The 27,861-nt window shown below is 45.5% G+C and overlaps 1 protein-coding gene across 4 annotated transcripts in view; it reads left to right on the forward strand.

The window, feature by feature from the left end:
- The window catches only part of kansl1b (KAT8 regulatory NSL complex subunit 1b), a 71,079-nt gene that overhangs the window by 23,580 nt on the left and 19,638 nt on the right, over positions 1 to 27,861 (forward strand). For all 4 annotated transcript variants that reach the window (XM_062531592.1, XM_062531594.1, XM_062531593.1 and 1 more), the window contains one exon: positions 3,107 to 4,652. In XM_062531592.1, the coding sequence (XP_062387576.1) occupies positions 3,217 to 4,652 (1,436 nt within the window). In that variant the 5' untranslated portion in view covers positions 3,107 to 3,216. The remainder of the gene's footprint in view (positions 1 to 3,106; positions 4,653 to 27,861) is intronic.

Consider the following 27,861-nt stretch of genomic DNA (forward strand, 5'->3'; position numbering starts at 1 on the left):
CACACACACATACACGTGCATACTCACACACAGCCCTACCCCTTTCCATTTGCTGAAGCTTCGACTGTGGCATCATCTTAAGAACAAAAGCATCATCTCCCTGTGAGTTAGCAGAGATGCCAGAACAAGTAAGTGAAGCTTGCAAGTCGTTTCATCCCCCAAAAGCTGCCTGTTAGCAGCAGAGCCTGGGAGGAACGCGCAAGCCTTTCAACTGTCATTCATAGCATGGACCTGTGAGCAAGTGGCGCTCTGTTGCATTTTTTGTTGTTGTCATGTTTCCCCTGAAGTATTCCTGTGTGTGTGTGTGTGTGTGTGTGAGAGAGAGAGAGAGCTCTTTCCCAGGAACTCCCTCATGCTTGTATGTAGACAGTGACTTTGCCAAAGGTTACGGCATTAAAAAAAAAAAAAAAACTTGAGAATCCCCTGGAGTCATTAGCTGTTTTCAAACCTAGGTGTAAGCCCACATGTTCTGCGGATGTCAAGCGGTTGGGCCGTATATCTGATCAACATAGCGGACTGTTTAGAATTCCGATTTTTAGTCGGTGTGTTCAACCACATTCAACCTGTTCAACCACACCGAGATTCTGTTCATGTGTGTCTGTGCCGTTCATAGATATGACCGCATAATGTCAGTATGTGTTATATCTGAATAACCCGAATGGATGATCGGACCTCCGTTTGACAAAGCTCTGCATACGCTGCGGACGACTTGTCTGAAAGCAGCTATTATTTGAACTCCCACCAGTTTTTTTTTATGTTTGAGTCAAAATGTCAGGTCATGAGTGGTGTTGAGAAATCTTGGATTACAGATTCATAGGAGCATAGGATGCTGATGTATTTCTCATCTTGGTTCCCTCGCACAAAATGATTGTTTTAAGCCCTTATCTTGCTCCTTTCGCTCTCTCCCTTCTTCCTTCCTTTTTCTCTCCTCTCTCTCTCTCTCTCTCTCTCTCCCCCTCTCCCTTTCTGTCGCTCTCTCCCTCTCTCTCGCTCTTTGCCAAGCACTTGGTAGCATAGCGGTCTGGCTGGCAGCATGTCATGGTGAGCATTCCTGGCCGTGCATTTCTTGGATCATCTGCCCCATGGGTTGAAACAGTCGGTTGGTTATATAACACTGCCGGTACCACCTCATCTAGAGCCCTGTGTGAAAGTCACTGGTGCCTCATGGCCTCCTCAGGGGCCACAGGACTCATATGGCCCTGCTTTAGTGAAATGGCAAAGACAGAGGGCCTGTAGTCCTCAGGGGGGTCAGATGCGTTCAGGATAATAAGGACACTTTTTTTTTTTTTTCTTGACTGGACACACAACAAATGCTGAAGAGCGGCGAGAAAGAGACCTAGTGTTGTTGCTTTTTTGGATCAGACCCCCGTGCTGGGCCCCAACGGAGTGTTGGTTAAATGATGGAATTTCCCCTTGTGTGTAGAATCCCCACTGCCCCCCCCCCCCTTTTGTGCTTCACCCCCCTTTGTTTGGGTGCCAGATCTGTGAAAATTCCCCAGTCTCCCATCCCCCCGCCCAAACCTGCGCATGTCTAGGCATCTATGGGCCTTGGCTTTGGTTGGTGCTCTGACCTACATCTGTGGCACAGTCAGCTGTTGGCTCCTCATGCCACACACAGACACTCTCTCTCTCTCTCTCTCAAACTAACACACACACATGCATGCTCAGTACAGTACATAGCACCCCACATCCACCCCGACTTTAAAAAGTGACTTGCAGGTTGGAAACTCCTATAAAGCATAGTGTAGATAAGCTATTGTGAATTCTCAGAAGGGGAAAAAAATGATGTTGTTTCCGCATCTATAAACCACTAACCGGAAGTGAGGTAGCAGAGGGCAAACAGGTCAAGTTCAATGAATGGTGTAATGGATCCATCCCTATAGTTATGAGCCATCTAGGCGAGATAAGGGCCAGGGATAGAACAGGGGAAGGAATGATGGGCAGAAGAAAAGATTTTTGCTGAATGACTGGCTAATGCTGTGTCCATGTCTGTGTCTGTTGACATTATCTTGATATGGTTTAATACATTTGCTTTAGCAATCACACTTTTGATGTTGCTGTTGATCAAGCATCCACGTAGATTGTCTTCATTTTAAGTCCTACAGGAATTTTCACAATATTTCGCAACGGTTAGGCAGCATGGTAAATAACATCAAACTGTTTGACTGGCCATATTTCTTCTGTCACAACCTTCCGGCGGAAAAGTTTAATTAGTGGAGTTCGCTACAGCTTCAGAAAAGATGTTGGGAATGAAGAAGTTAGGCTACACTTTTGAGGTGAGGAAGAAATAAACACATGTAGGCTAAAACAGCTTAGTAGTGACCTTTTACCTTCTCCTACACAATATGATGCATTTGTGGGCGGGAGAGGCATATATAGAAGCCTATTCAAAATGTGTACACTTTCTTCTGAATTCCTATCTGTGGGTATTGTAAAACATATTAATTCGTATATGCATTTTTAAAAAGACAAGATGAAGTATTCATATTTGAAATCAACCTGCACGTTGCCCTTTAAGACGGCTACATTTTCATAACACACCTGCTGCCTATGGGAGTTGAGCTGGCTTGGACATGACTTGGACATGGAGATTTAGGGGGTTTCTTAGGCTGTTTGAGTTAGAGGGCCAGCAGGCAAGTGAGCCTAGGTGCTGGTAAGGCCACACTAATTGCTTTATATCCCTGGGAGCAAACATGCTGCTTATATGTCTGCTGTTTGCTGTGGACTGTTAAATAAGTTATGATGTGTCTGGTGTTCCTGGAGACGTTGATGACTTGGCAAAAATGAGTTACTAAATAGCCTGGACTAAACGTTTGTATAACGAAGATTATGTACATGATGTTTAATCAACAACAAAGTCAGATTGTGTGATTGTTTAATCTGGTGTATCATAAGAAACAATTAGCCAGTATGCTGCTAACCCACATGATGATTTTATTGTAGCCCACAGTTAATGACAGGATTTTTTGAAGCATTCAGAAATAAAAAAAAAAAATTGTAACAGAATGTGAAGTAATAGCCAAGGTGTTGATGTGATAACATCTAATGATATATATTTTTTTCCTTGTCTTTCTTCTCTCTCTCTCTCTCTCTCTCTCTCTCTCAGGCTGTGCCGTGGAGAGTGGGTAGTGGTAGCTGGGTGCAGTGGATCTGGCCTGAGCGGTGCCAGACGCCCCGTCCCGGCCGCCCCCCTTCCCCCCCTCCTCCTTTCGCTGCATGGCTGCGATGGCGCCCGCTCTGACTGACGCTCCGCCCGAAGCCCACCGCATCCGCTTCAAGCTGGCCCCTCCCTCCACACTCTCGCCCAATCCCGTGCAGTCCGGTGTCGCGCCCAGCAACGGCGCCGTCGTCAAGCGCAGCCGAGCGGCCGCCGCTCAGCCCCCCTCCCCAGACCACCACCACCACACCACGACGCCCGTCGGAAACGGCAACAACAACGGCAACAGCGGAGTCGGCAGCAGCGTAGCGGTCCCGTCCTGCAAGCTCGAGGAGCCGTCGGCGCAGACCGAAGCCCCGACGCTGGGCCGGCTGCAGCCGCTGGTGGCCTCGTACCTGTGCTCGGATGTGACGCCGGTGCCGTCCAGCAAGGAGTCCCTGAAGCTGCAGGGCGTCGCACTGCTGCAGACGCACGGCCTCCTGCCCGGCCTGCTGCCTAGTCGCCAGCGGCCGTCGCTGGAGCTGGAGCTCTCCGAGGAGCGCCTGCGCAGCCTCATGAGTGGCACCGGCGGCGTGGGCGCCCCCGCGACCCCCGTCAACGGCATGGCCAAGAAGCTGGCCAAGCCCGTCCCCGGCGTCGCTGCACTTAACGGAGGGTCCAACGGCATCAGGACGCCCGCAGGATCGGGGTCGGGTTCGGACTCTCCCCCTCCACCTCTGGAGTGTGCCTCGCGAGGGGCTCTCCATGGCAATGGCCCCTTCAGGAGTGGTGAAGAAGGCGCCTCAGACCCCCAGCACCCAGCTGACGTCTCCCAGGACAACAGTAACCCTGAGCAACCGCCTCCATCTAGGGTCTCTCCCCCATCGCAGGACCCCACAGACAGCAGCAACAACAACAACAACAACAGCAGCAGCAGTAGTACGGACCGGCCCCCATCGCTGGCGGCAACAGACTCTTCCATCCCACCATCCTGCTCGCCGCCACCCCCCATCAGCAGCTCTCCACATCATCACCTCACGTCGGCACCGGGCAGCCTCGGAGCGGAGCTGCGCGAGCGGACGCAGCAGAGCCAGAGCCGGCAAGGCCAGATCGAAGGCCGCCTACGGCGCCTTCGCAAGCGCCTGCAGGTGGTGCAGGCCAAGCAGGTGGAGCGGCACATCCAGCAGCAGCTGGGGGGACTCCTGCAGAGCACACTCGGGCCCCTGGAGGCCCTGCGCAAGAGGGAGGTGCCCATCGCCTCCACCTCTGCCTCCACATCCTCCTCCTCCGCTGCCGCCGCACTCACCCCCCAGGAGCGAGAGGGCCTGGGCCGCTTCCTTAAGGGCGGCTCGGTGCCGGCGGAGCTGGAGAGGCTGTCCCTGAGCGGCGGCACCAACCTGCACGCGGCTGAAGGGGCTTTCGACTCGGACGCCACAGAGAGCAGCAGTGGCGGCGAGACGGACGTGGAGGAAGAGGAGCTCGGACGCGTCGATGTGGAGCAGAGACACGTGCCACTGTGAGTACACTTGCAGAAGTGTGTGTGTGTGTGTGAGAAGAGTGAAAGGTTTGCGATGATGGAATGTTGCAAGATGCAAGCTTCTTTCGATAGGGTTCTTGAGTCCCCTGTCAGAGGATAGGTCTGTGTTTTTTTTGTTTTTTTGGTCAGTGTAAGCTGTAGTTTTCTAATTGGTGGGTTTGTCTGGAAAGATTAGCATGCTAGTAGTGGTCTAACGAGGGAGCATGATTTTAGGGATACGCTATATTATTGGTACAATATCCGCATCAGCTTCTATTAGCTCCAATATAGCTCCAATATCGCTTGGCAACGTCACAAAATCGGCAGTTTATTTCCTGGTTTTGGAACAGATAGCATTTGAACCGCACCAGAGTTCTAGCGAACTGTACCCCAGACCTCTGTTTTCTTGCGGACTCTGGTCTGGTTCCGGGTCTGCACCCAGGCTCAGTAAGACTTTGTTCACCTTAGCAAAAGTAACTAAACCATCAGTCCAAACAAACTCTGGTCCGGACCAAATGGTCTAGTGTGAATGCGCCCGTAGTGTAATAGTTTCATTTCAGTACAGTATGACTGCTTTAAGGAAATTAAGGAAAGATTTGTATGTACATGAAATGAGTGTTAAAATATTGGCATATGAAGTATCTGTAGAAATCTAATATTTGGCATATTGTGCATTCCTATGTGGTAATGAGCCTCCTTAACTGAGATGACTGTGAAAAAGTTTGACTTTTGCAGGTGTTTGTTGGTAGGGAAACTGAAAGATGGGACTGAAAGGTGCTAAAGTTGTCTGTTGGCAGCCAAACGTCCCAGTAGGAAACTGAAGAACATCCTGAGGTAAAGGGAGGACCAGAGAACACAGATGGAGATTTGATTTCAGAGAGAGAGAGGTCCTCTGTTGCACTGAAACGGAAAGACAATTAAATTTCATGTCAGATATTAAGCAACTTTCACTTTCAAGTTGGAGTTGAGTGTAGCAGACAGCTGAGAGCTCTACTCAAAATATACCCCTGAAATCCCCTTCGTAAGTGTCTGTGTGTGTGGCTGTGCTTGTGCTTGTATTTGAGACTGTACAAGACTGAGTTTCAGTGTAGACAGAGTTGCTGGTTGTGTCAGATAATATTTGTACTTGGAAGCAGAGGGACTGTGAAAGAAAACCAGCCAAGAGCACAGGCCCATAGTTCAGGGCTTGAGTCCCTTATCTTGCCGAAACCACACAGACACCCTGGACGTACTCTGAGGGTGAAAACGGTTAACAGAAATGTCAGCGCGCGTGTCACACAAAAAAAATAAACTTCAAAGAGAGTGGTAAAGGTTTGGTTAAAAACGAACTAAATGGGCAGAACCAGGCTTAAATTTAACTACTTACTGAAAGGTGTGGTTGTAGCCAAAGGGGTTGGTTGACCAAGGCTGGTCTTGACTCGCTCTCTCCCCTTGACTTTATTGGGAGCTGCGGTTGGGAGTTTTTGGACATGGGGTAGGCTAGCAGGAGGATCTAATTTTTACCCAGAAAGCCATTAGGCATTCAGCGCTAGCGTGCTGAACCAATCAGCCTGCTGATTCAGCTTTAGCCTGCTCTGGGAGTGTTTCAGCTCGTGACAGGTGGCTTGCAGTGGTATTTATAAGGCCGCACGGCGGCCAGTCAATTATGTCACCCCTCTGGTCAGAATATGAAAGTGGAGGTGTGACGGCTACTTAGGCTCATTTTAAATCTGCACCGATGGTTACAAAGCGAGTCAAGAATGACTTCTGCTTGTGTTCCTAAAGCCTACCTTCCACTGACAAGATTTGGGAAAGGTTCTTGAAAGATTGTAGTCTTTTAACTAATGCCCCTCATTCAAGCTTTTTTACTCAAAAGACTACAATCTTTCAAGAATCTTTCCCAAATCTTGTCAGTGTAAGGTAGGCTTAAGATGCCTTGAGTTTTTCTCTTTTCACCCTTCCTTGTCTAGATCATGTTCATGATTGTGGCGTCTGTGTTTTTTTTTACCCTCGTGGCGTGCCACATGGTGGAAGGGTTTCTGGAATGTTGAGGCAGCGTTCCTGACAGCAACAATGTTTATTTGCAGTGCAGCCAGCATAGACAGATGCAGGCAAGCTAACCTACATTTCAGTGAGAAGTCAAGTCACATGACCATTGTGTAAGACCAAATAGGCTTACTTGCAGATTATGACACACAAGTTTGTGTGTGTGTGTGTGTGAGGTAAGGAATGAGAATGAGAATGAGGGAGACAGGAAAGCAGCGTAGTTCCTGCCTCACCATAAAGAAAGCTCCTAAGCAAGTGATCTGCTGAAGGGAAATTCATGTCACATTTTTCCAATGTGAGCCACTCCGCTGTACTAGACTGTGATCTTGAGGAACGCTCACACACAGAGGCTGGAGTGAGGAGCGATCAGAGTGTGATGCGGTGTGGTGGGTGGGTGTGGCATGGTTTTGCCAGGAGTCGTGGCCTCACGTGATACTGTGATGTAATGCTATGCCTGGCCACGTTTGCATTCCCAAAGTCATTCCCTGTGCCCTTGAAGGTGAAGACACCCAGGAGGACTATGGGTCTCTTATTGTCAAGGAATAGTTGTGTTCCTGGGGTTAAAAAAGTTAGGAGCACAGACAAGAATTTGGCCATGCAATTAGTTTTGTCTTCAATGACTTACACAGAATAAGGACTTAGACATGCCAAAGCTTAAATGTTAAGATTGAAAATGACTGACACACAATGCACAGAAAACAGGATGTATTTAAACAGGACTATGTGATATTATAGTCAAATTTTAACATTGTCATTATGTGGTAAGCACATTTTCCATTCAAGGTTACATTGTGCTTACGTCTGATCGGCTTGATAGCTCGGTTGCTTTGTCTGATTCCAGTCAGCCTCATGTGACTTTGTTAACATTGTATTTCACAGGCCAACATTGACGTTGTTAACGGTCATTTGCTACAGTGCACCTGAAGTTGTTTTGGAACAAGAGTGGGGAAATTACTGTTTTGGTGTAGTCTGAAAAGTGTTGATCCTTAGCAGGTGTTTATGGTCTATCCTATATAGCTATGCTTTCGGTAGCAGCTCTGTGAGGATCTGTAAAGCGGGTTATTGAATAGTGATGTTAGTAATCATTAACGTTGCTCGCTTAAGAGTCCTAATGTTACCCCTCGTCGTGGCTTGTCCGTATCCAAATCCTCAAGTTTCCATAGCTACCTACCCTTGATACAGGAGGCTAAGGCACTAGACTTGAATCCTGCTGTGTGTGTGTGTGTGTGTGTGTGTGTGTGTGTGTGTGTGTGTGTGTGTGTGTGTGTGTGTGTGTGTGTGTGTGTGTGTGTGTGTGTGTGTGTGTGTGTGTGTGTGTGTGTGTGTGTGTGTGTGTGTGTGTGTGTCTGTGTGTCTGTGTGTGTGTGTGTGTGTCTGTGTGTGTGTGTGTGTGTGTGTGTGTGTGTGTCCATGAATACTCATCACCCCTGGCTAGCGTGGCAGTGAATGCACACCACCTAATTTCTTGTGTATGTGAAATGACCTGGAAAAATCCACAGTGTAAACATGATTCTGCTTGGACTTCTTGACCATAACCTGGGAACCCTTGGCTTAGTGGCGATGCCATGTGATTCCTTAATACTTCAGGGCTGATACGGGGTTAAATGTATTTGATGTCTCAAATAGATAATAGGTTCGCTAAGATATGTGTTTGCCAAACACACACACACGCTTCAGACAGGGTTGGATGAACAGCACCATCAAAGGTGGGTTATATTTTTCTTCTAATACATGTTCACCCTTAAACCCTGTGTCCAAACTCTTGCCTCCTGTTTATTTTACAATCCTGTGTTAGGGATTTGTCTTTGTGTTTGTGCTGCTATGCTGTTGTAATATAACCTCAAGCAGAAAAGTGTAAATTCACAAAAAAAACAAACAAACACTGGCATGCATCTACGTTGTCTGAAGCATCCCTCAGTTGCTAGTGTTCTCTATCTAGTGTCAGCTTGGCTCTAGCTGCTGTGCTGATGTGGGATCAGTCCTGTGTCTTAACTCCCACAGTAAAAGTTGAGATATATTAGTGGTGTTTTGGCAGGGCCTGGGTAAACATGATAACTTGGGTTCAGCATATGGCCTGTCTCTGTCCCTCCGTCCCGTGACCCATTTAACCATTTGATACCTGAACCCACACCAGCCTCAGGGGCAGCCATATTTGTGTGTGCCTGTGTCAGAGAAGCATGCATTCATTAATGGTAGTGTGTGTGCATGTGTATGTGTGTGTGTGTGTGTGTGTGTGTGTGTGCCTGTGTGCGTGCTTGTGTGTGTGTGTGTACGTATGGCTCCTGTGTGTGGTTACAGGCACCCTTTCAGCCTGAGAGATTCGGTTTCCCGGCAACAGTGTCAGCTCGTGTAAAGCCTCATTCATGCTCATCTGATCCAGAGCACAGACGGCTCCTGAAAGCAGCCACAAAAGAGGGCATGTTAAATTAGCCTAAGCTGCCAGGGATCTGAATGTGTGCGTGAGGGTGCTCTCTCTCTCTCGTTCTCTCTCCTTCCTTTCTGTTTCTTGCTCTCTCTCTTCCTTTTCCACCCCTGTATTCTTCCTCTCTTTAGACTCTCTCTTTATCTCTCTCTCTCTCTCTCTCTCTCTCTCTCTCTCTCTCTCTCTCTCTAACCCTGGATCAAATCCAGATCAATTATTAGCCTAGCTATAGCTAATAAAGTCTCCTCATTTGAATAGATGAGCGATTTGAGAGTGAAACCCAAAACCCACCCGCAGCCTCAGCATCCATTTGCTTGCCTTCCCAGCAGCCATGTTGAATTTCTGTCCCAGTTCTCTCATTTCCTGTTGGGTTAGTGGTGGAGGAAGTAGACTTGGATTCATCTCCCTGCTTTGTCATGCCTGCTTGATTGTCTTTTGCTCCTAGTCCTCCCGTTAGTCTCTTTGGGTCTATGTTTTGCAATGTACCCTAGTCTCGCGTTCTCACCTATTGAGTTTGTGTAAATATTACTCCCTCTGGTGCTTTATTTCCCCTTGGGGATCAATAAAGTATCTATCTATCTATCTTATGGCTATAGAAAGGAATAAAAGAACAATGTGCGATGTCACGAGGGTAATGCTTTTTGTGACTGTGTGTGTGTGTGTGTGTGTGTGTGTGTGGTGATAATTGCTTCTCTGGGTCTTGGTGACCTCCTTGTGTTCAAGTTCAGCCTGTTTTCCCTGCCAGCTCACCCAGCCAGTTAGGCCGGGTTATTATTTCTGCTCAGGCTGTCATTGTATTCCTCCTTGCATGTTCCATTTACACCCCCTTATCACAGTCACCTGTATCTTTGTGTCTGCGGCCATCCACCTTTGACAGGTCATTTTGTGCTCAGGATTTAAAAGGATGATACCTGTGTTCCTGTTGCTCATCCGGATTTCTCCATGTTTCACTTCTTTTTTCCCCCTCCTTTTCTGTCCCTCTTTCCGGCTTCCTTCATTAGTTTCTTCTCCTCCTCCCCCTCCTCAATAAAGATGAGTCTACATCAATGTAGCCGAGCCGGGGAATTACATTCGTCTTTTTAATCAGGCTGTGGATTACGATTACTCGGGATTAGGTTCCAGGCCCGAGCCCCAAGCCAGGGAGGAATGGAATGGAGTGGAGTGGAATGCACTTGAGACTTTTGGCACACATTTGAATGAGCTTTTATGACGGGCGTGGATGGGTGCTTGCTCCTGCAACCTTTGGGGCTAAGGGTGTTTTTCTGCCTTTTAGGATAGACGTGCACACACACACACACACACACACACACACAACCTACATACACTTGGGCAAACACTTAAAGGTGTGAAAAACCAGATGAACATATACATTCTCAAAAACCTTGCCCCCGCATTCTCTTACTCAACGTTAAAGGCATGTAGTGTGTGTGTGCACAAACACACATATAACCTTCCGTCCTTCCACACACACGGTCAAAAGTATGTAAACCCAACTTCACACAGATAGACATTCACACACACACAAGCTTTTTTCTGAGGGAGGCCAAGATAAGATTGAAGGTTACTGGTGTGTTGATGAGGCAGTCATGCAGGGAAGGGGAGCTGCTTTTGTTAGTGGTGGGAAACCTGTAGCACTGGCCTTCTTCCCAAAGCTGATTTCAGTGTTCCCGTATCCTTACCTAAGTAAGGCTCTGCGTAATGGGAACGTCAGCTAGTAGAAACATCAAGAGCCTGTAGCCGAGGCCCAAGATCTGGTAGTTGTCAAGCTGCTCTTCACCCCTCTTTTACCTGTTCTTTTATCACTCCTTTTGCTCTCACTCTACTGCCCCCCCCCCCCCCCCCCACATCTCTCTCTTTCCATCTCCTCCCCTTTCCTGGTTTGATGGATAATAACAATGGTATTGGGTGTTTGCATGGCTGGCTTTGTTCTGGGCTCATGGCAGGAGCTTTTGATGTGACTCACCTCTGAATCTCATCACTACATGCGAGATTGCGTGTGTGTGTGTGTGTGTGTGTGTGTGCGTGCGTGCGTGTGCACATGAGAGATGGGTGTACAAGGCATATCCTTCAGCATATCTTCAAGGTATTAAAGACGAGGCCCATTCTGAAGATTCTCTTTCGCAGGGGAATCTCCTTTTAGTTCCTTTGTTTTTTTATTACTGTTTTATGTTGTTTGAGATGCTTTTTTAGTGTTGTGATGTGGGTATGTGTACAGCCATTGTCTTTGTTCTACTGTACAGGTCTCTATGGGTGTAAATGTCCTCTATTATTCAGAGTACATGTAATGCAGTGTAACACGCTTGTTAAAGTGGCTGTCACAATACAGTGTGATCTGTGTTGATGAAAATGAGCTTCGTCAGACTGCAGAGGGGGGTGAGAGGGAAGACTTTGATTATACCTGCTAGCGGAAGTGCACATGGACACCGCAGCTGTGGACACCTAGAATGTGTAGTTTTAATTGTACTTGTTATTCTTCTTGTACTTACCAATTACCATGACTTAATTGTGGATTCAAAGCATACAGGACTGGCCATGAGTAAGCATTAGGGCCAGGGAAATATTGCCTCCAGGTACTCTCTAAAGGTTGTAGTGCGTCTCTCACACACGTGCAAAATTAGAAACACGTCCACACAGAAGACCTTAACTAGACCACGTTGGTTGTGGTCCATTTGTTTGTGCGTGTACCCAAAGAGAGCGGGTCATCTTAACCTGACGGCTTGACTAGGAGTGAGGCTGCTGACCTGGATGTGGGGTTTTTGTTTCCTCCTCTTCCAGTGTGATTGTCACACTCTGATTCATCTCTTTTATTCTCTCTCTGTCTGGAGGGAGGGGAGTGGAGCTTTCCCCCCTCCCCCTCCTACTGAACACCTGGACAGTATGCTTTTATCTACACGCACAGTTAAGACTCCAGCTGTATCTAGGTCTGCCTTTCTTCTTATCGAAATGCAGCACCACCTGCCTAAACGGCCCCCTCGGAGTTGAGGCTAGTTATTGCTAAGCTGGAGTTGTTGGAAAGGAATATGTCAGCAGGTGTGTGTGTGTGAGAGCAGGTGAGGGAGAGAGAGAGAGAGAGAGGGAGAGCGATAGAGAGGCAGAGTGGGAGAGATGCCCCTCTGAGTTATTAGACTGGACTGGCTCTTGGCCAGAAGAAAAATATTCTTCATGAAGAATCTTTACCATCCCTAGATGATATAGAGGGCTATTGACTGCTCTTCGTCTGAAGTAGATGTTGTTGAGTTGAATGTGGCCATGTGGGTGATGTTTATCTGGTTGGCCTAGAGGTTAACACTGCTGAATGTTGTGCAGTCTACATTTGTCTTCTAAACTCTGTGTGTGTGTGTGTGTGAGAGCAGGTGTTGCTGATGATGGTCTATGTGTTGTGCATGAGCAGGCTGTAGAGAGACACCGATAGAGCAGGGAGCCTGTTGTTGCGGTTTTGCGCAGAGAGATGGAGAAACCGCAGCCACACATAAGCGCACCTTGCAGGCCTGTCAGCCATGAGCCGTGACAGAAGCTCACATGATCTGCTGCTGTGTCGAGGAGAGGGGGATGGTAGGTTCTGTGCAGCTGTAGAAAATCTCTATGCTTTGCTTCTTTGACCTCATGGAAAGTGATGCCATTTGTGTGTAGGTTATGATTGGACAGCGGACTGGAGAAATAGGAAGTGATTTGACATTTTGTTTACATAATTACTTCTGACAGTGGACATGGCAGAAAGGGATGAAGACTAATTGGACTGAGGTCATGAGAGAAAATGACCAGTGATTTGTAATTGAAGCCAGTGTTTGGGTGAACACACCTATTGATGAAATATGCTTGGCTCACTCCGTGATAAGGGCGTTGCTGCAGAATCTTGTCTAAATCATGAATAAGTCCCACAGCCAAGCCCTGTTCAAATCCTCTGTCATATATATATATATATATATATATATATATATATATATATATGTTTTTTAGCCATTAAAATTGTCTCAGTTTCAGGCAGGAAAAACTGATTATCTGGGAGACCATGTTTGGACATTAATATCTTCAAATGTATTATTTTATATGATCATTATCTCTCAAAGCATGTAGAGCATACTCATCGGTTTTCTATGAAGCTCTATACAAAAGCCCTACAAAAACGGTAAAAAGTGTGACATTGCAGGTCTTATAAAGTTGTTTTTTCATTCCCCTTTGATCACAATCAGTGCTTTTTCTCTTTGAATACAATATGTTGTTTAGTCAGTATTAGTATTTATTAACTGTTTGTATTTATCCATGAATGCACAACATTGGCACCTTGTACATTCATTGACATTGAACTATTCCCACAGATTTTCATGTTTCCCACGACTAACCCCATATACCGTTTAAGCCCCTTAAAAATGACCCAAACATGTAATCACACCAGGTTAGATCAAACTTTACATTGATCTTACATCAAAAAGTCTGAGGCAATGCTGGATTCTGTCTCATTTGATACATAATGACTAACCTAGTAAATATCTATAGTCTAAATGATTTTGGAACCATAAGCTTAATTGAGTGAGAGTAGAGGCTTGAGGACTGATTTCCTGTCAGATTTCTGGATCCAACTGTGTCTCATACCCTTTCCTTCGGTCATCCCAAGAGAGGAATGGACAAGAGGTGTGTGTGTGTGTGTGTGTGTGTGTGTGTGTGTGTGTGTGTGTGTGTGTGTGTGTGTGTGTGTGTGTGTGTGTGTGTGTGTGTGTGTGTGTGTGTGTGTGTGTCCATGCTGGTTTTTTCCTTCACTGTGTTTTTGGATTCCAGGTTGCATATGTATGTGTTTATTTTGATTTGAGATGTGCCAGATTAAATCCCCTCCCCCTCGCCCATGTCATTCCTTCCTCTTCGCCTCCCCATCTCCGTTTCCTGCTTTCCTGGTTGTTCACGTTTTTTTTTGTCAAAGGAAACGACAACTGAGGCATGCTGACATGGTAGCGTTGTGCCCCAGTTGAGCACTTCTTTCACCCCACAACTCTTACGGAGAGAACAAAGGGATTCCCAAGAAGTCTGTGCCTTTTCCTTTTTCCGCCCTTTCCAGGGTTGTAAAGCAGCCAAGTCTTGTTTTCTTGAATGATGAACTTGAATGCCCATCTTTGGCTATGTTGTCAGTAGTGGAAGTGGCTGTATGAGGTTCTGATAGGGCATTGATATAAGCTGATGATTGGTGTGTTTGTAACCATAGCATTGCAACCTAGCAGGGATTTTTCTTGTGCTCGTAGTGTTGAAAACATGAGGTTGAGTTGAAGTTAACAGGAAACCTATCATATTTAGTTAATAGTTATATAAAGAGTTGTGGTAGCACAGCTAACATCAACTGTACTGGGGCATCAAGGAAGCGTAGGTTGTTCTGGCACCAGCTCCCATCACAGGCGGGCATAAACAACTGCAGCGCTCTGTTTATGGCGAGGGAGGAAGTACTTTTCCTGCACCGTCCCAAAGGCCATATTTCCACCTTTGTGCCATTCTCTACCAGGCGCTCTGTTATGGTTTCCCATGGTTACCCATGATTTTCCACTGCTAAAACTGTACAAATCTGGACTGTCAACCGAACAGAATGAAATTAGGGGGAAATTAAACTAGGAGGAGTTACCTGATTTTGCCATGGGAACCTTGAGGGATGGTGTTGAGGCAATTTGAGGTGTGATTGCCATTAGAATGATTGTCCTCAGAACCATTCTGACCTTCAGGGGAAAATTAAGATGAAGCAACTGCTGCCTTTGAAATAACTGTGCCAAATAAACACCCCTATTAGCATAAGAAAGGACCACCCTCAGTGCAAGCTAAACTCTCCCTAATGCATTGCACTCCCCTTCTTACTTTCCCTCCGTTTTCCCCTCTCCTTCTCTCTCTCTCTCTCTCTCTCTCTCTCTCTCTCTCTCTCTCTCTCTCTCTCTCTCTCTTTCTCTCTTCCCGTCTCTCCCTCCACCCCATCATCTGTACCTGGCAGCGCCTGCAGTGCTTGGACCCCAATGAAAGGACTCCTCTGTGTGTGTGTGTGTGTGTGTGTGTGTGTGTGTGTGTGTATGTGTATGTGTGTCTGTGAAAGAGGAAGAGAGTGTAAGACATGTTGGTGTGAGTCTGTGTGAGTACAGTACGAGTCGCGTGTGTGCTGGGTTTGTCCTGAACTTCAAGTTTAGGATATGTTTAGATGATATGAAAGAGAGTGTGCTTCTTTTTATTTCTTGTTTTCTATCTTTCTCCACACTGCAATTTGTACGTCCTTACTTTGTGGATTAGCGTTTCTCCTTGTGCTTTCTTATGCTATCTGGCCTTAGTCCTCCACATTCTGCGAATGTGAATCTGAAGTCTAGCTTTATCTGTAGGCTGCTTGGTATTTCAGGGTTGTTGGCCCCATATCAGACAAAAGGGGAAGATTACCAAGAGAGGACAGAAGGGGAGAGCGGGGAGGCCACACACACACACACACACACACACACACACACACACACACACACACACACACACACACACACACACACACACACACACACACACACACACACACACACACACAAAAACTCAAGGAGAAGCAGTGTGGTGATGTTCACATTTGTTAGATTTCTGGTGTAGCCGCTACAGATGAAGGCTAGGTTGCATTGCTCCCTCTAGCCCTCCTCAGAGATCCAGTGGGTTCTGGGTTTGGGGCGTGATCCTCATCTACTCTGTAGTTAGTCTCCCTTCGCAGCTCTCTGTCTGTCTGATTAGAACTGGGAATAGGTTCAAACAGAAATTGATGCAAATGTTATTTCTTTAAATAAGGTTTTGTGTGTCTGTCTCTGTGTGTGTTTCACTGGCTGGAAGAAAGAAAGATAGAAAGAAAGAATACTCAGCACTCAGCAGTTAATGACTAGGCAAGATGCAGTGTGGTACCAGTTTGGCTGAACGTAACCCATGCGCCTCGTACTGGGTTATGTTGTGTGTGTGTGTGTGTGTGTGTGTGTGTGTGTGTGTGTGTGTGTGTTTCTGTGATGGTGTTGTATTGTTAGAATATTTTCCAACTCATTCAGATGGGTTTTAGTTTGTCACATGTTCATGGAAATCTACCACAGTTAACCAACAGGTATGTGTGTGTGTACCCATTTTAATCCTAAACCTGTTGAAAGAGCTTTATGTCTGGGAACCCCCTAACCAGCTTTGTCCATGTGCCATCTTCGTGTGTGTGTGTAAGTATCTGTAGTGTCTGTGTGTGTGTGTGTGTGTGTGTGTGTGTGTGTGTGTGTAAGAGAGGCAGCACTAATTCAGGGGAGATAATCTTGTTGTTTTCTGACATTGTCTGCTCACAACAGAACAGATTCCTGAGCCACTGAACTGTGTGCCTCTGAGAAGATCGAGTAAGGCACAATGGGTTATGTGTGTGTGTGTGTGTTTGTGCGCGCCTGTGTGCATGCACGTGTGTGTGAGCGAGAATGCATGATGTTCTTGAGGCCATCCTTAAAAATATTCTTGTTTGCCGTAACCCGACCGACCCTGTCAATATAGGGCCGACCCAAATATTTGTTTTTTTCCCTCTCTAGTCCGACCGACTTGCCGGTTGCAAATTGCGTTAAGACCGACCGATTTTTTTTTGTTTTAATTAGGCCTAGCCTATTTTTCTTCAAACACCCAATACAAATGCAATACAATAATATTATATTTTCTTAAGTACTGTGAATACAAATTGCCTACATACAAACGTATGCTGCGTTCTTTCTTCCAAATAAAAACCTGTGGCGTCATATGTTTATGTTTGTCATGCGCTACGGGCTGCTTCCAGTCTCATTCACTGCCAGTGGTTCGCGCTTGACTGTTGCCTAATAGCTGCGGCTGTAGCCAAGAAATGTTCGCGGTCAACGTCAAAACTTATACTAGTTCGGGCACTATTATCCATCTGAAAACGCATTAAACACTTGAACATTTAGATGACTTGGCACGAAGTTATGTCCAGATATTTTCTCGGACCCATCCCTTCTCCCCATTCGTGTAACGGTGACCGTGTCAACAGACTTAAATGAGACCTTAAGGTTTTGGTGGAAGACACTCAAAAAATTGATAACGTGCCAGCATTAAGTGGTTTCTTTTGGATTGAAACATTTAAGTGACCCGTTAAGGGTTCGTTCTACTACAGGCTAGCAAGGACAGCTATTCTTCAAGTGGTTAAGAACTAGCTACTGGTAGAGAAAAGAAAGCAACGTAATGTCTCTCTCTGATTTGTAGGTTGCATTGACACGTCGTAGCGGTGGATGCAAGTAAACCAATCTAGTTACCAGTAAAATCATTGAAATGAACATATTAGTTTTTTCATAATATATTTTCATATGATATATTTTTTGTTTACTTCTCTGACAGTAGGCTACAGCATATTTAAAGCTATAGCCTACATTTTAGTCAAGTCAAGTTTATTTGAATAGCACATTTTATACACAGGTCATTCAATATGCTTTAGACACAAAGCAAATAGTAACAAATAAGAGCAGAGAAGGGCAATATAGTCAAAGAATAATTAAAAAGGTAAAGATCATTATAAAGCAAGAATTTAAGCAAGAGTGTTTGTGTGTTGTTACAACAAATTGGATCTAGTCATAGGTGTGCAGATAACATACGGTTAATGCACCCTCTATAAAGTATGCTGATTTTTTGTTAAGTCACGTTCAGAAATATTACTATATTGCCAAAAGTATTGGGTCACCTGCATTGACCCCCATATGAACTTCAGTCACATCCTATTCTTAATCCATAGGGCTTAATATGACATTGGTCCACCTTTTGCAGCTACAGTATAAGAGCTTCAACTCCTCTGGGAAGGCTTTCCAAGGTTTAGGAGTGTTTATTGGCATTTTTGACCATTCTTTCAGAAGCGCATTTGTGAAGTCACACACTGATGTTGGACGAGGAGACTGGCTCTCATTCCCCTTTAATTCATCCCAACGGTGTTCTATTGGGTTGAGGTCAGGTGAAGGCCAGTCAAGTTCTTCCACACCAAACTCTGTCATCGATGTCTGTATTTGCTTGGTGCACGGGTACACAGTCATGCATATACCTTGTGGAAAGAGAACTCTAGAAGAGTTGAAGCTGTTATAGCTGCAAAGACTGGACCAACGTCATATTAAACCCTATGGATTAAGAATAGGATGTGACTGAAGTTCATATGGGGGTCAAGGCCGGTGACCCAATACTTTTGGCAATATAGTGTCGTGTGTGTGTGTATGTATATATACTGTATATATATATATATATATATATATGTATATATATATATATATATATATATATATATATATATATATATATATATATATATATATGTATATATATATATATATATATATATATATATATATATATATAACATGCAAATGTTTTTAAATTCATACCAACAAAATCGCCGTGACCAAAAATTTACTTTTTTTTTTACCTTGAATCTTGAAAAAAAAAAATATTTGCCTACCTACCGACCCAATTATTTTTTGGGGGGGCTGTTACTGCAAACAAAGATATTTTTAAGGATGGCCTGACGAGTTATGGATGTCCACCTTGTGAAGGTCTTTGAGGTCTTTATGTGTAGTGTGTCTGTGAGTGTGTTTGTGTGTGAGAGTGCTGCTCTTTCCTCCGCTTTTACCATCTGTGTGTCAACTGCCTCTAAGAATATGACCTAAACATTTCATACTGTTCCCTGTTCACACTGCAGGCAAACGCCAGCCAGTGCCACAGCCAGTGTTTTGTGAATGAGCACAGTATCTGTCCCTTTCCCTCCCTCTAGATTTGCCATCTGTCTGCGTTTTGAGCTCTGGATGGCATCCTACGTGTAGATCCAGTGGAAATTGTCTGGAATAGGAAGAGTAGCCCACTCATCTTGCCACAATGCGACTGATGCCGTTTTCTGTGATATTCTTGTTGTGGATGCTGGTCAGTGGTAGAGACGGATTGGATGCATATGAGGCACAGCAATGCTATTGATGGGTAGCTACACACACACACACACACACACACACACACACACACACACACACACACACATATTCACATACTCTTAACCTGGCTACAGCATGGAGGTGGCTATGCTCTCAAGTAAACACAAGGGCAGCCAAGGGGGAAATTCCCGGCAACACACAAGTGAACATACGGACAAATGTATGTACACGCACGTACGTGCACACACACACACACACACACACACACACACACACGCCTAGAGAGACAGAGAGAGCACGAGAGGGAAACAATCCAAAGGGAAATTCCTTTTCTCCCAATCTTGTCTCAAGGGAATGGAAACTGATGGTGTTTTCTCTGTCCTTTTTCTCCCTTGAAATGACTGATATTTTGTTTTTCTTTTGCACGCAACAATACATAGTAAGATGTTCTATTGGTAATAGATATTCCCCTAATATCCTTCACTAAAGTGAGCACATCTGGCCTGTGATTGGAGGGGATTCAGCAGAAGTCATATGAGAAAAGTTGATGGAAAAGGGGAGGGGTTTGGTCAAGAGAAAGGGAAAGAGAGATTAACACAGAAAGCGGAAAGCAAATGTCAGGTACTGGCATGAGATGGATGGAATGCGGTCTGCAAGATCTGCACTGGTCACTTGGTGTGTGTGTGAGATGGACCACTTGGAGACCAAGAGGACACACACACACACACGCATGCTACACTGTATTATCCAAAAGCCGCACCGGATCACTGATTGTGGATTGTAAACACACATTCACTCACTCTCTCCTGGCCTGCTCGCCAAAGCAGACAGCAGTGTGACTAGCAGCTGGCTACATGCTGCTCTCCTCATACCCAGCGTCAGAGAGAGGCAGAGGAGAGATAAAGGGAGAGGGAGCACACAAAATGGCTCCCTCCTCTGCCATCTGTGATTTTAGGAGCCTGGTGCTGTTACTCAGTCAGAGCTGTGGGTCTGGAGAGAGAGAGAGACAAAAGAGAGGTGGATCGGGCGTGGGGTTCTTTAGCATAAAGCCCAACTGTGGTGCTGTCTGTGTCGCTACTGCGCTGTGAGAAGGATTTTAGCCCCCTTTGAGAACCAGTCCTGGCTTTTTATCAGTGGAAAATACATTCTATGCCTCTAGGAACACAATTAACAGAGGCACAAGTCTGGGCAATCAACATTTATCCCAGGTGTGTGTACGTGTGTGTGTGTAGACTGGATCTGTATTGTCTTATGTGTATGCTCACTGATTGCTCCTGGTGAGGAGCTGGTTAATGATTCTTCCAGGCGACCTTTCCTCCGGGGTAAAGGTCAGAAGCTGAGAGTTGGTCTGATTACCCAAACGCCTTTCTCCTCCAACACCTCTGTCCCTCTAAACCAAATGGTCTCTCCAGGCCCTCTTTGTGTGTGTGTGACTTAAGATAATATACTTTCGGCCCCAGCCGTGGCGCAACTGGCTGGGGCACCTGCACCACACGCCGGCGACCCGGGTTCGATTCCCGCCCCGAGGTCCTTTCCGGATCCCACCCCGACTCTCTCACCCATTCGCTTCCTGTCTCTCTCTACTGTCCTGTCATAATTAAAGGCACAAAAGCCCAAAAAAATATATTAAAAAAAAAAAAAAAAAAGATAATATACTTTCACTTCTTAATTCTATATGTTTGGCTTGGCTTTACAAAGATAATCCATTTAAATTCATAGATATGGTTGTTTGAAGTTGAAAGTCAAAATATGTGTGGTAGTGTGGTGCATGTTTTCATTTTAGACCTGTGTGTTTGTGGTTTTATAAGGTGTGTGTGTGTGTGTGTGTGTGTGTGTGTGCGCATGAGAGAGGGAGAGAGAGAACGGAAGAGAGAGAGCAGACACGGGTAACTTTGATGTCACACCTTTGATCAGCACTCCCATCTGCAGGATGACGATCCCCATGTGTGAGGATATACATACACACACACTTAGTGTCTCTCTCTCTCTCTCTCTCTCTCTCTCTCTCTCTCTCTCTCTCTCTCTCTCTCTCTCTCTCACGCTCTCTCTCTCTCTCTCTCTCTCTCTCGCTCTCTCTCTCTGTGTGACTTATAGTAGTTAGCACACTTGGTAGGTACAATGGCTATGTGGCTGATGGCTGATGTGGTTTGCTGTAAGATCCCATGTTTTAGCATATATGGGCCCCTATAATTTAGCAGATTGAACTATACAGAATGACCCTTTTCTCACAGCAATGGTGCATTGACAAGGGTCTGATCTCCTTTTCTGATGGGAAACTTGCATTTTTGTGGTGATATATGGGGTAGGGGTGGAAGGTGACTACATTGTAGGTTTTTAAGGTGGTTTTGATCCTTGGAATAGTTCAATAAAAGTCAAAAGTCTCTCTCTCTCTCTCTCTCTCTCTCTCTCTCTCTCTCTCTCTCTCTCATGCATATAGTCAAGTGGTGAGTTGAGTCACCTCTCTGATCTTTGCTATATCTCCATCGCCACACCTCTGTGCTTGTCCCATGACCTCCTATGTTCACAGCAGTGCCTTCCTCTAGTCATCTCTGTTGCAGTCTATCTCTGGATCACTCACGAGAGCTGGCCATCTACCCATCAAATCATCTCTCTTGTCTTAGTGCCTCCATCTCCCTCCCCCGTCTCTATTTCGGTCTCTAATTTTCTCTCTCTCCCTCGTGCCCTCTCTCTTCCTCTTTTCTCACGGATTTCCCCGCCCCTCTTTCTCTTTCTCTCTCTCTCTCTCTCTCTCTCTCTCTCTCTCTCTCTCTCTCTCTCTCTCTCTCTCTCTCTCTCTCTCTCTGATGGCTGCAGTGTGTTTATGGCAGAGAGTGCTTTCTGAATGAGGCTGGAGATTAGCAGCTCTCTGCAATGCTGTGACTTGAGTGTGTGACGTGTGTGTGTGAGTGTGAGAGAGAGTGAGGGAGAGCGAGAGAGAGTGTGTGCATGGCCATTAGAAAATGGATCCTTTGCTTTCACAAGCAGACTCACAAGCCTGAATCTGCTAGCTAGAGACACTCGAGCGTCTGATGTGATTATGGCGTACTCTGAAACGTTCAGGTAGCCTTGTGGCCCTCAATTGATTTGAACAGGCATAGATTTGCCTCATTGATTCCTACTCTGAAAATACCATGGAGGAAAGTACTCTCTCCTATGCAAATGTCCTTTCTAATAAAGTGCTATCTGCCTGGGTTGCTAAGTAACGGCGCCCACAAGAGTCTTGAGATGGTGTTTCTGTAAAGGCTTTGAATGAATGTTCTTTTCTTTTTTGTCTTTTTTAAAAGTGATAATCAGATGGATATTTCTCCTGGCCTTGTCTCACACCTGCTGTGCTGGCATATGTCAAGTCAAGTCAACTTTATACAGTATATAGTGCATTTCATACACAGAGGTCATTCAATGTGCTTTACGGCATAGTAATTTTTTTAATTAAGGCATGAAGATACATTCCAAAAGATAATTAAAAAGAAAGAAAATTAGTAAACTTTAGCATGTGTATGTTCGGGGTATGTAAACTTTTGTGCGCAACTGTACTTCTCCTTGCTTCGTCTCACACCTGCTGTGCTGGCATATGCACACAAGGTCACGCGGTCATCGTCATCGTCATTGTCACCCTTTGAAATGCTGCGGAAGGGCGATGCTCTTCCTTCTCGTAACTCACTCCATTGACTGCCTCCTCGGCGCATTGCCCCGAGTCGAGCCGCTTCGCTCTGGCCATGGACCAGGCAGCTGGGAACAAAACAGTTTATCGGAAACAGCATGGCGCCATCATCCGAGCAAGCCGTTTAGCTTGCCTCTTGGCCCGATTAGGGTGAAACATAACTAAGTTACCATGGAGAGTAGAGCCCAAACGATATGGAATTTTTATTTCGATATTAACGTTGGTCGATGCTCATTGTTAACTTTTTCTTCAATTTTAGCACCTTTAAAAGTTCTGATCAAGGTCCAACAAAATGCCCATGCTGTTTCCAGGGAAATGTTTAGTTCAGCTACCCAGCTAGGTGACAGTGGAGCTGGATGTGATCTCTTGAATCTGAGCCATCAGATGTATGGATTCATCCTCAGCAGAGGAGGCAAAAGGATTCACTCCTAGTACCTCCTGACTGAAGGGGGCGGAAGAAATGACTTTTCCTGAATGCATCTGACCGACAGGTGTAAGGCTGAGACTGTTGGCCTTTGTTCTAGACAGTCCCCCCCACAAACTTTTGTGTGTCTGGGTTTTTTGGTGTTGAGATGGCTTCAGTAATCCAAGTGCCCCCCTCTCCGTTCTCTCTCCCTCTCTGCTGACCCACAGCTGGTTGTAGGGGGCGAGGTATGTGGCTCTGCTGCCACGGCCGCTCGTTGTATTCCCAGCCTGTCTGCTGGCCGGTGCAATCGGACACGCAATGTTTACTCCAGCCTCCGCTGCTCTCCATGTCCTCTCGTTCGTCCTCTGCTTTCGCTCACTCGCTTACTCACATCTGGAGCTGGTTTACGCTGCACCACACACACACACACACACACACACACACACACACACACACACACACACACACACTCATTGCATAACCTCACATGCTCTTTCACTCCCTGTCTTTTCCTGATTTTCCCCATTTCAGTTTTGATGCAGGTTGTGACATTGGCTAAGAGTTGTTACATTGGCATTTCTAAAGCGTTGGATATGCTTTTTTATAAACACACACACACACTATTTGTCTTTATGCAATGAAATTCCAGCTGTTTCTCCCACTATAGCACCAAGGCCTATAAGCCCCTCCTCATCTCTGTTGTATTCAGTGATCCATTCATGTAAAAAAGCAGCAGGAGAGGTTGTCTGTATGCACAGCATAGGTCTGCATTCACACTTGGAATCATACATAAATACATACAAACACACTATGTTGCATACATACCAACCCAGAAGGCAGACATGCGCATTCAGCTCCTCCAAGCCACAGAATTCAATTGTGGGGCTACTTTTGTTAGGCTACTGGGAATTTTTCGTGTGTTGGTTTTAAACCACTCTTCATAAGAATGTGTGTTGGGGAGGCATTGTGACAGCACAGCACTGGTCTCTGTGTGTTTGTCTCGTTCAGTGTTTGTGAGGCTTTAATGAAGTGCTGGCTCTCCTGGTGTGGTGTGGTGTGGTGCGGAGGAGGAGGAGGCACCCACATGTTTAATTGTAGCTAACAACGTTTTCACTTCAAATAAAGAAAGGGTGTGGGGGAAAAAAAGAAAGCACAAGATTCTTTCCAGCTGAAGAGGCCGCAGAGGGAAAGACGCACGCACGCACGCACACACACACACACACGAAGCTGAGAAAAGTAAAGGTGTGGTGTGTGCGTAGTATGTTATGTCTGTGGCAGGTCAGTCCATGTTACCTGTTCTTTCCAAGGCCCATATTTTCTCTTCAAATACAAGCAACAGCGGCAGTGACCGATTCCATGGGATAATAAGGCTGTGGTCAATTTTTTTTTTTCCCTGGAAGTTTCACGGGTGAGATTCCAGAATCCTGAGGATTAGATGTTCTCTCGGAGCATTCCTCACTGCCTCAGAATTCCGGAATTTAGAACGATGGCTGCCTGACTCCTTTTTGCATGTCCAAATTGGAAACCGTGAGTGTTTTTGGGTATTTACACACTAAGGGCCCTTTCTTATGTATGAAACATGATTTCATATTATACCACAGAGCAGAAATTAAAATGGAGTACTCATCACTGGGCTTCACAGTCCCTGCAGATTCTGGCTCTCCTCATGTTTATCCAGTTATCGTTTAATACTAAGACCCTGACTCTCCAATGTCTCCGGACAACAGTGTCACATTATTACATGGAAGTCTCCATTGTTAGTATGTACATGTAAGGGAAGTGGTTATTGTTCAAAATGGTTACCATATTAACCATGAAGTGGTGTCTTGTGGGTTGTATGTCGATCGTTAGTGATGTCAGATATTGGTAACAGCTATGGGCCAATGAACAATGGCTGTTTGACCTTTTAACCTCAGTGTGTTTGGCTCTGAACTTCCCTGAGTGGTTGTGTGATACTTTGTCTCTGTCTCTGTGTGTTTGTCTGCTTGAGGAATGGCTTTGAATAGTGATGTGTTCGACTAGCAGTCACCTTTTGAAAAGCTTGATGATAAACACATGAATTGGTTTTGTTTTATCTATCTGTGTTCCATTTGGATTGTAAGATGTCAATCATGTGGTTGTATTGCATGCAATGTACTGCCTTTGGCACTGTCAGTTTTCTGTTATCCACCTCTGGTTTGGTGAGTACGTGCGTGTGTGTGGATGTGTGGTTCTTTATACAGGTATGAAGGCTATAGCCTGTTGATGTAGAATTTTCCAGAATCCTCTGTTTATTGTGCAAACTGGTTGTTGAAAGTGGCAGGTGTGGTTTTGCCCGGTTTCAAGCATGTATTTTTCTCTCTCTTTTTTTTGAAGGGGGTGAAGGCTTCTCTGTTATATCAGACTGTCCAGGCCTAGGCCATTGTGACCTCACTGACTCACTCACTCATTCATACACACACACACACACACACACACTCACACTCACTCACTCACTTACTGTTTCTCACACACACACACACACACACGATAGTGGCAGTTATTTACTTCTTATCTTTCCCTGCACCATTACAGCTGGGTTGCAAGGGGGGGGGGGGGACAAGGGCCACTTAAATATCATACTGTGTTTGTTTGTGGCTATATGGTGGTTTAGGAGTTTGGAGGGTGTTTTTGTCTGGTGAATACAAGCTTTCAGTTGAAGCCCAACTGACTGCTCACAAGCAGAGACATGACGGGGGTGAGGGGGAATGGGGCATATCATGCTTCTATGTCACACTGTGTGTGTGTGTGTGTGTGTGTGTGTGTGTGTGTGTGTGTGTGTGTGTGTTTTCATTGTGTGTCAGTAATTTTCACTTCTTAATGGAAGCCGTTGTATTGATGTTAATATGCTGTTTTGGCGACAAAAAATGGCTTTAGAAAGAGCCCCTTTCTGCAGTTTACAATTAATGAGGTAATCGGACACAGATGTATCTCTGCAGGCATCCTTTCTATGTTGTCAGACACTTGAAGTAAATGTATAAGCATCTCAGTGGTGAAAACAATTGGTTTGCTTTGACACAGATGCTGGGTCACATAGGATTACATAGGAGAAAAAGCATTGGGACTAGAAAGCTGTGGATAAAAGGCCATGTTTAGAAATCCCTGTAGTGTCTGTGTTACATCATCTTCAGGTGGTTCAGATCACTTTGAACCCAAAGGCATCTTTTATGGTTGAGCTGATATTGTCACTTGGCAGCTAATTGGTTTTAGGCCTATTAACACACCCTAGCAACAGCCAACTTTTACATAACTCCTGCTGGTAGCAAGCATAGCTAGGTTAACTGGTTAACTGGTATGAGACTTAAGGGGCGATCAGTGATTTCAACCCCATACTCTTTTGGGTCACATTCAGCAATCATCTCCTCATGATCCACTAACTGTCCATTCCATGAGTACACTGTTAAAATATCCGTTTGTAGGCAGCCCGGACTCGAAACAAACAAAGTTGGGGCAGCCTGTCCCCCAAACAAAAAAACAAAAACAAAACTTGTGGAGTTTCTGTGGAAATAGTGAAGGGAGGGGTGAGCTACCTTAAACTATGACTAACCTGCTCTATTTTAGTCATAATGCTGGAAATAGTCACAGAGTGCTGTGAGAGTGCCTTACTTCTCACAAAGGTTCACAATCAAGTCCCTTTCCCACATGAGCGAGACATCCGGATGTCAAACGGATATCAAACGGGTGGCTGTATGTGGGAATGCAAAATTCGGGTATTTTCTTACCCGGAACTCACCCTACTAGCCCCCTAGTACTACTTCTAGATGTTACCCGGGTGCGCTTAGGTGGGAACGCAGCCGGCACAGTTCTGGGTAGAGATGGGGGGCGTAACGATGACGTATAGAAATGCGCCCTTGCAGCCTGCTTGCAGCGCGAGGCAGAAAGTACAAATTGCCATGGTAACGATAAACATTGCCTACGAGTATGAACAACACAGACGAGAACACCGGAATACAGAAAACAGTGACATTTTGTTGTGTAAGTACAATAAAAATTTAAACTGCAATTACGTTGTTGTGTTTGTTGCGGGACAGGCAGGATTATCCTTGCAAACGTGAATAGCTTGAAGTGTTGTCGATTAGCTTGCAACTAGCTGTTTATTACAGTGGTTAGCAATTAACAGCTAACAGTTAACGTCACTGTTATTTAGCATTGTTGCTTTTTGTAGGAGTTGGGAAGGAGCCTCAGACCTCTGTGTGCTGTTTATATATTTCCCAGGTGTGTCATTATTTTCTATTAATTTGTTGTGTTGGATGTTTATACCAGAGAGGGTTGAATTAGAGCTTTGTTTATACTGTGGTCCTGGCGTTAGCTATTTTTTCCTCTATGCTAGCTCCCGCTGACTAGCGAGCTAACTAGCAGCTACTTCTGTTGTTTCACGATGTTTTGGATCTGATGTAAGTTCACATCATCCAGGCAACACAGCACAACAACGCATTTATTTAGCGTCATCTCCCTCCCTCTGCAAGTGCTGACATTGCCCCACCCCTCGCTCCTACTCGGGTCTAGTGTGAACACAATTACCCGTATCTCACTCGGACATAAAGCTCATGTGGGAAACGTCGTGTCGTGCCTCTATCCGGGTAAATATGTCCGGGTAACTTCTAGAAGTTATGTGGGAAAGGGACTTCAGTATATCGAAAGGTGCTGTTCAATGTGGGAATGAATGACCCCGTTAACACCTCGGCAGAAAAATCTGGGCGCGACCATTTGGTCGGATAGTACTTGTAATGTGAGACAAACTGAAGTTCAAAGACTTCCCCATTGGATAAAAAAAAAAAAGC

The sequence above is a fragment of the Sardina pilchardus genome, chromosome 3, assembly GCF_963854185.1.
Source record: "Sardina pilchardus chromosome 3, fSarPil1.1, whole genome shotgun sequence".
NCBI classification, from domain to species: Eukaryota; Metazoa; Chordata; class Actinopteri; order Clupeiformes; family Clupeidae; genus Sardina; species Sardina pilchardus.